Source organism: Eublepharis macularius, chromosome 15 (assembly GCF_028583425.1).
Source record: "Eublepharis macularius isolate TG4126 chromosome 15, MPM_Emac_v1.0, whole genome shotgun sequence".
In the NCBI taxonomy this organism is placed as follows: domain Eukaryota; kingdom Metazoa; phylum Chordata; class Lepidosauria; order Squamata; family Eublepharidae; genus Eublepharis; species Eublepharis macularius.
In genome coordinates this window covers 44638816-44653407 of record NC_072804.1, presented here as the reverse complement: position 1 = coordinate 44653407, position 14592 = coordinate 44638816, and the positions used below count along the sequence as shown (strand labels likewise).

The following is a 14592-nucleotide window of genomic DNA, read 5'->3' as shown; positions in this document are numbered from 1 at the left end:
CATATGAACTTTTGAGAGTCAAGAGTTTCTTCAGGTATCTGAAGAAGGGAGCTCTGACTGTCGAAAGCTCATATCCTGAAAATCTTGTGGGTCTCTAAGGTGCCACCACACTCAACCCCAGCTGTTCACTAAGAGAATGGTGATTGCCAACAAAAAAGAGATGGAGTTGAAGTATAGTTCTCTGCTTCCACAACAACCCCGTGAGGTATGCTTAGGCTAAAGTTTAGCAAACGGCACCAGCCCAGTGGTGATTATATCAGGTTCCTGGAGATTTCTGGGGAGGGTGGGATTTGGGGAGGGGAGAGACCTCGGTGTGGTATATTGCCATACAGTCCTCCCTCCAAAGTGCTCGTTTTCTCCTGATCTCTGTTGTCTGGAAATCCGCTGTCATTCCAGGAGATCTCCAGGCCCCACCTGAAGGCTGGCAATGGCTAGATGAGAAAGCATTCTGCACATTCTCAGCAGCAACCTAGGCTTCATCCGTTATATTTCTAAAACGGAAGCCTTGCATTGAAAACCATATTAAAATTTAGGACGCCCCCAGGTGCTCCAATCCAAACCTCATTTTCAAACAATAACGACATAAAGTGGCCGAGGACACACCCGCACATCTGCGCAAGCGCGTGGACCAAAAGGACTCCGTTTCCCAGAAATCTCTGCGTGAGATCACGCTGCCCTAAACGTATTTCCGGTGCGCCTTCTAACTTCCCGGTCATGTGTTTTATACTGCGAGTAAAGAGGCTTCCTGTCCAGGAGTTTGGGCGCGTGGTTCTGAAGCGAGTTTGCCTTTCTGTCAAGTCCAGCCATGCGGCCCGGTAAGGGAGAGTAGGAGAAAAAAGGGGATCGGAGGTAGTTCCTAATTGTTTTCGCGGGTTAGTGTAATCCTGTGGGACTTGATGAGGACACGTGTCTGCCAGGTAGCTGCTTTTTTTAAAGGTGTTGTTTCCCTCTATGTAGGTTTTAGTCCGCGTGGTGGACGTGGTGGGTTTGGGGATCGTGGTGGACGAGGAGGTTTCCGAGGAGGACGAGGTGAGTGGTTCTTTCTCCCCACGTTTCAAAAATACTCTTTTTTATATATTTTATTCTCATTTCTTAAGATATGTTTTGGTACCTGCTAGAGAAATATCAGCCTGCGTTGGTATTCTTATTTATAAGATAATGTGGAATCTGGAGGCCGAAGAGGTGGCACCCAGACTATCACTTGGGGCAACCTGGTGGGACTGTGTCACAGCTATTCTGAGGTCTCTTTACTTGCTGCAAACTAGTGCCAGAGGTGTTGCTGCTTACTTCCAAAATCCTTTGTGACCTGCCACCCATATACAAAAAGAAATACCTGTCCTCATGTTCCTGTATGACAGCTTTAGTCTTCCTACTGGGGTCTAAAGAGAGAGTTAAATGTATGATAATTATTAAAAGATATTTATATATATATATATATGTACCAGACTTGCATGGCTCACTGGGACCCAGAAAGGCTGTTAAGAAAATGTGGAAAAAATGTAGTGCAGGGATGGTGAACCAAAGCCAAATGTGTTGTCCCCCTGCAAGTCCTTGTAGTTTCTTTGGCATGCACCGGGGTCTGGCCTAGCTGCTGGTGTGGCACAACTGGATCATAGTTTTCCCAAATGTAAGGAAAGCTGAAGACTGGGGAGGGGATAGATAAAAGTAGGTTGACTAATGGGAGGAAAGGAGAGAAGGTAGTAGGAAAAGGGGAGGGACTAGGGATTGCCTGGGAAGGGAAGATGAAAATTGTGGGGGATGGAAAAATGAGTCCTTGTATTTTTGAGTCCTTGTATTTTTAAAAAGACAGATCTGTAATGCATTGGGGGAGGATGTATAGCGTAAAGCTTAAATATTTTGTGGGCATTCATAGCTTTTAAAATGCTTTTCAGATTTGTTGCTGGGCAGGGTGCTTGGGGAGAAAAACAACCTTATGTGTGTTCAAGTTGATGCTGTATCTGTTTTGTTTGTTTGCTTTATGCCTTTCACACATCTTTAAAATAGCAGCGATACTCACGGAAGGCTGCCAGCTTCCTTCCGCAAGGCAGCCACGAAAGCGCCACCATCACGGACAGCATCAAAAATTGCATGAGCCTCCCATGACTATCATGCTGTTTTAAAGACGTTTTAAAGATGTTTTGCATGCTTCAGGTCTTCTAGGCAATAGGCAGGCATAACAAAACAGTACTGACATTAAGCTAAAATTACATGAGCAACTGCTGCAATCCTGTGCTGTGTTCTTTAAAGAGCAGTGGGCCTTGTTCATATCAACCACACCATGAGTCTTTTGAGGTTATCGTCCCAATCCTATGTTGGGTAGTATACCACGTTTCCCATTTTCCTTGCTTTTGCATGTCTCATTCTTGCACTCTAATCTATAGGAGGTGGATTTAAGTCTCCTGGTGGAGGAGGTGGACGAGGAGGCTTTCGAGGAGGCTTCCGAGGAGGACGTGGAGGAGGTGGTCGAGGAGGCGGTGGGGGCCGAGGAGGGCGTGGTGGCTTCAGAGGTGGTAAAAAGGTTACTGTAGAGCCCCACAGGCATGAAGGTAAGAAACTCCATGGATTCATTTTGAGTTGCATCTTAAATTTGACCTGTAAGCTAACTCAAAAGAAATACAAGATCCAGATCCAGTAGCACCTTAAAGACCAACTATATTTCCAGGGTATGAGCTTTCAAAAGTCAAGGCTCCCTTTGTCTCAAGCTCAAACACTGGAAATCTGGTTGGTCTTCAAGATTCTACCGGACCCAAATCTTGTTCTTCTACTACAGGCCAACATGGCTACCTGGCTGAAACCAGAAGAAATGGGCTGCCTTTTGTTTTAAGACAGATAAAAGAACAATTGGGAGAGGAAGGACTTTGAATGGGCCACATGACCGGATACAGACTTACTTAACCATAGCAGGATTGTTTTGTTTCTTTCAACTGTGCTCTAGTCTGCTTAACCTGAAATACACTTCTGTGAAAATGCTTCCTAGATCACTATCTCTATCCTCCTTGTTTCCTTCGTGTCCTTTGAAGACAATGCTAAAATGCAGTCAGTAAAATTCTTTTGGAAATGTAGCTTCCTAGTATTTTGATGCAAGGGCTTGTGGAACTGCTTGCTTCTGAAGGACACCAATAAATGTAATTTTTAAACATCCTATTTGCTTCTTGGTAAGCTCATGAATTTGGCTTAAAACTCAGCAAAATGTGCACAAACTCTTATTTTTGTTCAGAAATGTTTCAGACCAGTAGCCTGTCCCAGAAATAAGTCTCATGGAGTTCATTGCGACTTACTTCCAAGTAAGTGTGCAGAGGATTGCAGCCTTGGTGGTATGAATTATGCTGAGGTTTCCTTTTGTATAGTAATACTACCTGCTGGGGAGGGTTTCTATGTTTCCTGTAAGCGAGAAGCTGTTGGAATCACGATGTGACAGTTGTGTTCTTTTGCCTGGTTCACACAAGCAAGAGAGCGAGACAGACTAGTAGGAGGGACTCCACTATGTGGGGTGGATGCCAGCCTCTGGCGTTCCTTTGTGTATAAAATCCCCACGTCAAGAGGAAGTTAACACAGCAGAGAAAGAGGTTGTGCCTCTCCTCTTGGCTCGCTGTGCAGGTTTCTCTGTTTGCAAGAAGCTTTGAAAACGTAGAGGAGCATTCCAAAGTGAGAGCCTCCACCTGCCAACTGACGCTGGTCCATCTTGTGCATGTGTGAACTGTCCAGGGAGCACTGGTGTGATCTTGTCATCTGCAGACTTAGCAGAGCTGGGCCTTACTGCTTCCTCCTCTGAGTGCAGCCCCCTGAAATGTTTCTGGGAGATTAGCAAATCCTTGGGAACAGCTTAAGGGGATAAAATGGAGAGCTCTGACATAGGAGAGGAGGATCGGCAGAAATTGCTGCCCCCTCTTCTAAGGACTTAATGACATTTTGGACCTGTGCAGTTGGATACATGACATTGTCTCTTTCGCCACAGCAGAACTAATGCAAAGCATATCTTCTGTCTAAGTGAGCCAGGCTCTGTTCTTTTCCACATCTACAGGTGTCTTCATCTGCCGAGGAAAGGAGGATGCACTGGTGACTCGGAACCTAGTTCCAGGCGAGTCTGTGTATGGAGAGAAGAGGATTTCTGTGGAGGTGGGTGGCTTGCAAAAGTGGGAGACACTGGCAGGTGAAGCAAGAGCACAGCTTCTTGTAAATTTGGGGGAAATCATGCCCCTGTCAGAGGAGAGAGAACAAAGCCCCTTCCTTTGTCTGCCAAAACAAATTATCTGTTTCTTTGGATTTCTGTTGGCTGCCAACGATCTGGCTGGAAGAAGAAGGGGAGAAAACGAGTTCTCTTCTGCTGAGCAGATAGTTGGAAGGATTGATTTCTAACTACTTTTTGTGTACTTTAAGGTGTGGGGTATAAATCTCTTTTGCCTTCTATGCCTTTTATCCTTGTGTCATGCACCATGGCTTGGAACTCAGGCCTGGTTCACCTGAGGGGAGAGTCCTGCGCCTGCTGATTTAGCATGAACCTCCTAGCGAAAATTGTCTGAAAATCAGGATGTGAATATCATAAAATTTGGAGAGGAATGGGAATTTCCAGGAATCAGTAGTGCTTTGACTTGCATTCCCAGAACCAAAAGTCCTGTGACACAGACAATATTTCCTCTCTTTAGGATGGAGAACTCAAGGTGGAATACCGAGCCTGGAACCCCTTCCGTTCCAAGCTGGCTGCCGCCATCCTTGGAGGCATTGATCAGATCCACATCAAGCCCGGAGCCAAAGTACTGTACCTGGGAGCAGCCTCCGGAACGACGGTCTCTCACGTTTCTGACATAGTGGGTCCGGTAAGGAGTTGCTGTGGCGCGCCAAACTGGAACTGTAATTTGAATGACCTTTAGTACTATGGACGGCAGTGCACCCCTCCCCAAAATTTGGTTTCAGGTTTTTCCAAGTGTTTTCTTAATTATTGTCGATATTGGTTCAGGTAGTAGAATTCTGCTACCCTGCCCCATTTCTTGATTTCTGATTCCCATTTTTTCAGACCTGGGTCCCCGCCCAGGTTTGCAGAAAATTACCCTAGCTGTGCGTCCCCCCCCCCTTTTGATTTTTGCAAACTGCGTGGTGCGCTACCTATGACTATTAGACATATGAATATGTCTTCCCCTAGTGGGTTTTACATGGCTCACCTATAATATGACTATAACATCAGGTGTTAAGATTTTATTATCATAAACTGCTGTCAAGATTTCTTTTTTCTTGAGAAGAATTTTTCTTTATTTAAGCTATAAACAGTAACATAAAAGCTATAAACAATAAACGTAAAAAATAAACACATTCTAAAACACACACACACAAACCCTAACAATACATATAAACATAAAATAACAAACAAGAAAAAGGAAAAAAAACCTCCTAAAACGAAACTGCAAATTGAATTCCATTTTTCTCTGCAACAAATATGCATCATTTTCAAAGTCTCACTTATTCTATGTTAAACATTGTTCGTGATTCTTAATCCATAAATCCAGATGTCATCAAATCATGATTATCTATTTCATCTAAAAAGTCTATAAACAGTTTCCATTCAGTCAAAACTGTAACTAATGTCTTTTCTCAGATCAGTGAAGTAAGTTTTGCCATTGACGCAAACTCCAAAACTTTTATCCACCATTCCTCCATTGTAGGCATTGTTGGAGTTTTCCATTTTTGTGCATAGAGTGATCAAATTTAAAAACAAAGTTCCCAAACTTCTTTCCGCTGCTGTCAAGATTCCTGACTACTCATTTTTGTCCTGTTTTTGCTCCAAGGAGCACAGAGCCACTCTCCCTTTTTGCACTTTATCCACACAGTAACCCTGTGGAATAGGCTAGGCTGAGAGGAAGTGACTGATCCAGGGTCACCCAGTGTCTGAGTAGGGATTCAAACCTGGATCTCCCAGATCCTAATCTGACTCTTTAACACTACACCACAGTGCATGAAATTGTTTTAAGCGAGCTCATCTGGCTACTTTGCTGGGGTGCTTCCATGAACGCAGCCCTAGCAGTATCACTACAGCTAGTATCTCTTGTGGTGGTTCGCAGAGGCCACCATGGTGCCACCTGATCTCATTACTTCTTTCTGGTACTGCAGGAGGGGCTGGTGTATGCTGTGGAATTCTCCCATCGCTCAGGCCGTGACCTCATTAACGTGGCAAAGAAGCGAACCAATATTATCCCAGTAATTGAGGATGCGCGGCACCCGCACAAATACCGCATGTTGATTGGTAAGTTATTTCTTCTCACCCTGTTTTATTACCTTGCAGGACTTGCTGGCACTGGATGTAGTGATACCAACTCACTTGGATGGCTTATAAAGGAGATTACACAAATTCATGGACTTTAGATCCAATAGCGATTATTAATCATGATGGCAAAATAGAACCTGTGTTCAGAGGTGGTGTGTTTTGGAATACCAACTGTTATGGGATTATGGGGAGGGCCACAGATGGAGGGTTTGGTCTCTGAGCTCTGCTTGCAGGTTTCACTGAGACGGCCGGTCTGGCCGCTGTGGGGATCGGGATGCTAGACTAGATGAACTGTTGGTCTGACCTAGCAGAGATTTTCTTAGCAAAGTATTCTGAAGGTGTCACTCTCATTCTTTACTGCAGCCCCTCCCCACCTTGGGTCCTGAGAAAGGTGGGGAAGCAGTGCTTGTAAGTAAATTACAGTTAGTAGTCATCAATGATGGGGACTGCACAAAGAGGTAGCTAGCTCCCCTTCCAGATGGATAGTCTCCTTACAGTAAGCATTCAGTGGATTTGAGCTTTGAGAAAAGTATGAACAGCTGACCCAAGTGAACATAGCTGCATGTGGTTAATTGAACATCCCCCACGCAGCTGTGAATTGATCTCCAAAATGCAGGAAGAACAACAAACAAGAGCTGGGCGTTCCCTTGCATCAACTGAATCCTAGCTGCTGTACAGCTATGAAGGGGGATGTTAGGGTGTCATGCCTCAGGTGGGGTGAGCCACCTTACGCTGCCACCACTCTGGGATTCAGGGTCCCTTGGGAAGGCCCAGAGTACCCTCCCAACCCTTCTGACCTCCATAGCTTGGCCAATAAACAGGCGTGAGGACCCAGCAGAGTAACAACAAACAAAAGGATTTATTTACAAGGAGGTCAGTTAATATCAAAGTAACAAGCAAGGTGCCTTAGCAACAATAGATGGGTGAAAGTAAAATAAACAAAAGGCCCTAGTGCGACTGAACTCTGTCCCTCTGTCTGCCAGGCCTGCCTTCTCACCCTACCTGGATGAGGGCCTCTCTCCCTAGCAGAAACCTCCTCTGGCCTGCTCCCTGGGAGCAAGAAGAACCCAGGCTTTTTCCCTCTCAGACATATATAGCACTAGCCCCATGTTCTGATTGGCCAAAAAGGGCGCCAAAATGGCTCAGGCGCTTCTGAGAATTGTATGCAGGCCTACTCCCACTGCTAACAGGCTTCTGAGGCCTTGCTAGGCCTTCCTGGCACAGCCAGATCATGACATGGGGTACCCAGCAATTCTATGCAAATAACAGGTAAAGGTGCCAAAAATGCTCCTGCCGCCCTTATTTGCTAATAATAATGAAATTCACTTCCTCCTTTTCAAAGCTGCGGGACAACCTCTCCCTTCAGACAAACAAAATGCGAAGTTTATCCAGCAGGCATGGGTGATTTTTTAAAAGATATATATTTAGAGAGGGCTGGGAAATGGAGATCGGTGGAGCAGCTTGCAAATCCCACAATGTCTTGTACGACCTCTTCCTCCGCAGGGATGGTGGATGTCATTTTTGCAGACGTGGCTCAACCTGACCAGTCGCGCATCGTAGCTCTAAATGCGCACAACTTCCTGAAGAACGGAGGGCACTTCGTTATTTCCATCAAGGTGCTGGTTCCATTTGGTCTAAAGATATTTTTCTGGCGGTGTGAACTTGGGCTAGGGTTTCCGGTTGAGCACGGCTGGGCGTCTCTGGCTGTGTTCTGCTGTGGAGGAGTGTAGTTTTAAACAACTTTAATTGATTGTAACTTTAAATAGTTTATATATTTTGTTTTTAACTCTGCCCCCTTTCTGGAGTGAGGGGGAGAGGGGCATTTTTCTTTTATTGATTTACTTGTGAAGCAAGGGAACTGACTTCTGCAATTCAGAGACTGAGCTCTGGCAGCAGCGTCTGTTTTCTTTTCTCTCCCTCACTGTTTTTAGCTTATGTTACATTATATACTATTAGAAAGAAGCTAGTGACGTATTAGCTGGGGAGTGTTTTGGCTCAGTTTGGAATCTAGTTTCCTAATCGGGACACTCCTTAGCTGGCAGCCAGTTATCTCTTGCCTCCGCTTAGAGGCTGACAAAACTAGCTGGTGGGAAACTGCCCACCTGGCTGCTAGGCATACCCCAAACTTTCTTCCTCCTGTGTTTGGTTGTGAACTTGTTTTTATCCTCACCCTTCTGCGACTGAGTTTAACAGCTCTAATGTTGGCTGTGCTTTGCCCTGCTATAATTAACACCTGGAGAGCTTAGCAGCTTATCAGTAACAAACGGAGGAATCGCAGCGGATTGTCTCAGCATTTGACGCCAGGGGAAAACTTTGAAGTTAAGCTGAGAGACTTGAATAGTTAGCTTTAGCTATTTTACTACAATTTCATTGATTTTTATTGTCTCCTCTGGCCGAGGAGTGAATATAGCTGGCTGGCTTTTATATCAATTTAATTTAATATAATCTATTGACAATTGGTGCTGATGGCAGTTGATCAATTTTAAATAATCTTATCTGAAGTATTTTACCTTGAAGTAAGACAGAATGGGCCGTAAAAGACCGAATAGGTAGACCCCAGGTGAGATAACAACGGCAAAGCAAAGAAGAATTGAATCTGTTTCCTCCGCAACCTAATAGATTTGATATATTGAACTCTGACATCCTTGTCCCAGAAATGTGCATTGAAGCTTCTAACCAAGAAAAGGAAAGCACTGATTTACAACGAGGGAAGAAGACCTTAAGATTCGTTTATTAACTTTACTGTTGAAAACATGATGGAGAATCCACAGTCTACCTTTAAGCTTAAAACACAGGCAACTCAAACCGACTCACCTGACATTTGTACATCAAAACTTCCAGTAAGAAACTCCCCTCTGAACGTCAACATAAACTCTCAAGGGACACAAGTTAGCTTATGCTCAAATACCCCAGTTCAGAGAAATGATTGTGCTGTGTCAGCTGATTTCAGTATGCTAGCTTCTCATACGTTGTAAGCAGCAGAAACTCTTCAAAATGTTTTTAGTACATTAAGAGATATGAGTAAGAATTTAAACACCTTACAACTATTATACTCAAAGCTTGATAGGAATCCTAGTGTTTTAACCGGGGGGGAAAAACCCTATACCAAATATTGAAACTGGTAAACCATCAAACAACTTTCAATCTACAATGGATCTGTCCTTGGACTCTTAATAGCATTTTAGTACATAATAGCATTTTAGTACATATTTAGTACATACATTTTAGTATATACAACCGATATTTGTCCTGGAGAAATAAATGGAGAGCTAAAGACCACCTAAGCTATCTCGTAGGCTTACCAGCAAGAGTAATAGACTTTGTTTCAACCCATTCTTTGCCCAACTCTCCAAAGCATGAAGGGGTTATCCTCAGTTTTTGTTCTACCAATCTCCCCAGGCGAATCCTTGATGCAAAAAGGCTTCTTGCTAAGTAAGGAGTTTTCCCCACTCAGGTTTTTAAAGATAATAATAAGAGGCCTCTTAATTTAATCTACCCTTATGTTACGTCAACTGCAGGAAAATACAAATGCTTTGAGCAGGAAAACTCGGATCAGTGTTTTATTAAAGATAATAGCTCTAATCTTCCGGGACTATCTACATCGTCGGATTTAATTGATATGGGTGGTGACCCACAAGGATTTAATGATGTCCATCTGCAGATGGAACAAGAATCCGTTACTGAGACTAGGGTTACTTAAAACTAAATTATCACAGTTGGATCAAGCAACAAGGGATGAACAACCAATATACTCAGCATTGGCTGAGATTGAAGAAAACCAAAATAACAAAGAAAGCCACTCGTCTTTAGAGGATCGAATAATAGATCTTTCGACTAATACTCTAAAAGTACCACTGACAATTCATATTCAACACATAGAACCATTAGTAGCTACCCAATTTAGTCAAAAAGCGATTCCACCCATACAAATCCAGTCTGCTCCAGTCACCCCTAAAGCTAGACTCTCTAATGTTGCGGTTGCAAGAGAGAATTACGATTTTTTTTTTTAGAACTAATCTGTTGAAGAGACCTCTGGAATTTGGCCCAGTGTTGAGCAGGAATGCTGCTGGGCTTAAAAGAGCCATTCAAGATCCGGAAATTTTGCCTTACTTTCAGAAATTTGACTGCTTCTTGATTCAGGAAACATGGGCTTTAGAAGACCCCTCTCTAACAGGTTTTCTTTCCTATCCTGTAAGTGCTCAGAACTTGGACTAGGAGACACCTCTGTTGGTGCTGCTTCGACGATCTGATCCCGGCTCAGGTTTAGATTGCCCCAATGGATACTTTTTATAGTGGATGGGAACAGTATGCTCTTCTCTTGCCCAGAAAATCCTGTGATTTAGGATTGAGCTGGCTGACAAAACTCCCACATTTTTATCCCTCCTTCAAGGAGATCAGGGTGGTATGTATGGTTTTCCTTTCCCCAATGTATCCTTACAACCAGCCCCCGTGCCAGGGTTTCTTGCGCTGGAGTCAAGCCTCGCGCGTGCCCTGTGCGCGCCTGCCCCCCGGACTGTGTGATGACATCATCACGGCGCATGGGTGGCTGGAGCAGAGTGAGGAGGCTGGCCGCCCCAGCCGCCTGTCGATCCTTGCTGGTGGCTGCTGCGCCTGCCAGGGGGCTGGCAGCGCGGGACACGCGCTTCCGCCCCCCCGGCGCCCCCTCTGGCGCCCCCCTCCGGCCCCCGGCGCCTGCGGCCACCACCTCAACAGTGGCGCTGGCCCTGCTTACAACAACCTTGTGAGGCAGGCTGGTCTCACTGTGCATTAACGGCCCAAGATTGCTTGACAAGTTTCATGGCAGATTTCCCAGACAGACTCAATGAACCAAACTTGCTGCCTTCCACCATTTTTCCCAAATGATTGCTTTTTCACTCCCTCCAGGCCAATTGCATTGATTCGACAGCAGCGCCCGAGGCAGTCTTTGCATCAGAGGTGAAGAAAATGCAGCAAGAAAACATGAAACCCCAAGAGCAGTTGACTTTGGAGCCCTATGAGCGAGACCACGCTGTGGTCGTAGGGATGTATAGGTATGTTCAAAGTGGAGGGTGCAACGTGGCATAGATGTCCTTTTTTAATAACCAAGTGAGCTACAGTGGTTGCCTTCAGACTGGAAAGATGAGCTTTGTTACAAGCTTGGCAGTGCTGTACTGGAAGGGCTCTGTATACACAACCAAAGCGCTGGCAGAGAAAAGCATTTGCCTAAACTGCAAATGAAGGAAAACAGGTGGAGTTGGGGGATTGCATTATATATTTGACATCTGTCAGCCCCAAATCCTTTACATCCATTATCTCAGGAATTTATTCGGCATCCTAGAAGGCTCGCCGCTATTACCCATATTCTAGATGAGGGGGGTCTAAGACTGACATACATTTGGACAAAGCTAGGGGTTGGGTCCATCAGCTGAGCGGAACTGTTCAGGCCTTCCCCAGTTCTACAGCCCCCGAGCTCCTTGAAATGCTGCTCTTGGGGAGGACAGGAGCCCTGCAAGAGTAGCAGGAGGGGGACAAATTGAGGGTCTGCAACAAGAAGGGGAGATTGGTACAAATGGCACCTGCCTGAAAAACTGGATCCCATCTAGGTGCAAATATTGTCATTGTGAGCTTCCAGCAGACATTCATAGCTGCAGTTTTGAGGTAGTACTGTCATGTGATTGATGATATCCAAGGGGAGATCCAATATTGAAGCCCTTCTCTACATCTAGTCACTGAAATAGCTGCATGAAATAGGGTCTGCAGAACAGCGGTGCCAAAATTAGACCACTGCAAAGGAACATTGGCAACATTTCTGGTTTAACACCCTCCCCCATACATTCTGTAGCCACCATACCCATGTGGATTTTGTCCATATGGGTCCCATGATTGGGATTGGCTTGGACTCTTCTGTGGTCAACTGGTCCCCTTTCTTGCTTCTTTACAGTGGAAACCTGGCTGACTTTATTTAACCCCCATCCTCTGCAACCATAACAGCAACATTACAAAAAGGAACCTCACATATTGTTGCTGCTGCCTGAGACCTCAGTTCTCAAGGTAAACTTTTGTGGAGGTGCAGTTGAGCTGTAGGTCTTAATGCCCTTTGCCAAGTGTCAATGACCGGGTGATGTGCCCGAGATGTAACAGAGGGTGCTAAAACCTAGAGGCAGTTTCCCCCAAACACAACATGAACAGAAAGCTTTGCAGTAGCGAGGGACTGTTTTGGCAACTCAGAACGCTATGGAAACACCAACCAAAAGCTGCAGATAGTGGAGAAGAGTGCAGGAGAGTAGAGGCAGGGTAAAGGTGGGCATGTAGGAGGATCAGGCAGGCAGGCAGGGGAAGACAAGCATGAGAGGTGTCTTCTTCTTTTCCTGATTATTGAATCAGGAATATTGAGCTGCTCTCAGTATTCAGAGACCTTTGGGCATGCTCAGTCTTCATCAGACCAGTTCTGGGTTTTTTCCCCCCCTCTTGGTTAAATTACAATTAATTATATTATTTCTCTGAGCACGTTGGGAGTCCACCTGAGAAGGTAGACACCTGTCTTGTCTGCAGGTGAGCTTTTTTAATCACCCACATACCAACTTGTAATTCTTACTGCGGGATATTACAACAAATTAGAAATTAACCATCTTTTTTCCCTTTCAGACCTCCTCCCAAGCAGAAGAAATAGAGACCGCAGGAGCCATCGGTGGGCATTGTATCAGTACTGTAGGCCAGAGCGGTGGTTTCTCTTGCTGCTTTGGGTGAAAGGACTCTTTTTCTACAGATGGGGGCCCTGCTTCCAGAGGGCCGCATGTTCATTTCAGGGATGCTATTCTGCATCTGTTCTCAAGTGTATATTTTTTATTAAAATAAGAAACCTAGAGGCAGTTACCGGTTCTGTCTGTGGGCTAGGGAGGAGGTGCACCTCTTTGCCGGCACACTGAACAAGGTGAGAAATTAGCCATGGCTTGTCAATCCTGTCCAGTTGGCCAGAGCTTTGATTTCACGTGGTGTGGAGATGAGGGCTCAGTTCTGTGTACACTTACTATGAAATAAAGCCTTGTTTTGTATAGTTCACATGACCCATTTGTAAACCCACTAACTATAAGCCGGTGGCATAGAAAAGGTTCTGATCCAGTGGTACCACTGGATCTCCTATTCATTCATATAACTAAAGGTGCTGAACTACCCCATGACAGTCAGTCTCCCATGCACCTACATAAGAGACACACTTTAAGTTTCATTAAACTTGCTGCATCATATTTCTTCAATTCATGTGCAGGGGTTTTTAAAGAAAGAACAGAGGAGAGAAGAAATAAGGAATGGAGGATGAAGTTGCATATTTCTATATAAAAATGTGGTAAAATGTTAAATGGGTCTCTTATTTTTAGGTACAGATAAAGACTACAGTCTTTCCCCACTCTGTGAGAAGGGTTGGAGTTTTGATGTTTGCTGAATTCTTCCATGTTGCTGTTTGATTCCTCACAGGTCTTGCAACCTATGTCCACAAAAACAGTAGCTATTGCCCCTCCCACAGCGGAGAGAGTAGACAGGGCCCAGTTCATTTTCCTATATCCTGCTAGGGGCTTGCATTAGAAATGGGGTGAATTCAGTCTGTATTTACTTGGTAGTATTAGGATAAGGTTTCAGAGGGGCAGGTTTTCATTCCTACACCCGTCATCTTTTAGGCTGCAATTTTAAAAGGTGGTGTAAATCCCATTGGCACGTATTTATTAAGAGGCACAGCCTGTCACCTCAAGCATACTCTTTGTGAATGACTTGTCAATTAAGTTTACATAAAACAGCATTGTGAGAAAAGCAATCTAAAGCTGCCTGTTGGCTCCTAAGACGGAATGAAATGACATAGGTAATGCCTATTTTAAGTTAAACGAACAGAAGGATTTGAGGTATTTATTCCTCCTACTCTGCCATGAGACACCTGAGAAATCTTGGGCTAGTCTCTGCCTACCTAACCTGTAGTTCTGTTGTGAGGCTAAAATGGGCATTAGGGAGCCACAATGCTGCTTTGAGATCTATGAGGAAGGGGCAGGGTCAAAATACCTGGGCAAGAACTGCTCAGCCATTCAGTCTGCAAGCTACACCTTGTCCTGGATGCATCTCTTTAAATGCATCTTCCACCATACTCTTTTACCTGCATGTGCTAATTTTTGCATTATAAAGGAAAGGTAGATTTGGGTGTATCCTGACATTTAAAAAAAACCCTCCCCTCAAATCTAGAGTGGTCTAGCCCAGAATCGTCCCCCTCCCATCCTCCCAACCCCACAATGATACAGCCGCAGTCTCTCATCCCAAAAACGTTGCGGCCAAGAACCCCTCCGTTACAGTGGTACAGTCCTGAATAAACCCTCCCCTCACAG

The 14592-nt window shown here is 44.8% G+C and overlaps 1 protein-coding gene across 1 annotated transcript; it reads left to right on the top strand.

Moving 5' to 3' along the window:
- Positions 1 to 724: 724 nt before the first annotated feature.
- On the top strand, positions 725 to 13289 carry FBL (fibrillarin). The gene is made up of 9 exons (XM_054999972.1): positions 725 to 815; positions 958 to 1029; positions 2382 to 2546; positions 4022 to 4116; positions 4644 to 4814; positions 6100 to 6232; positions 7757 to 7869; positions 11138 to 11283; positions 12878 to 13289. The coding sequence occupies exons 1-9, from the start codon at positions 806 to 808 to the stop codon at positions 12900 to 12902; spliced, it is 930 nt and encodes a 309-aa protein (XP_054855947.1). The 5' UTR covers positions 725 to 805; the 3' UTR covers positions 12903 to 13289.
- The last annotated feature ends 1303 nt before the right edge of the window (positions 13290 to 14592 follow it).

Coding starts and splice junctions, on each gene's coding strand:
- FBL (XM_054999972.1), top strand. Junction 4,815..6,099: donor TTTCTGACATAGTGGGTCCG/GTAAGGAGTTGC, acceptor CTGGTACTGCAG/GAGGGGCTGGTGTATGCTGT. Junction 7,870..11,137: donor ACTTCGTTATTTCCATCAAG/GTGCTGGTTCCA, acceptor CACTCCCTCCAG/GCCAATTGCATTGATTCGAC.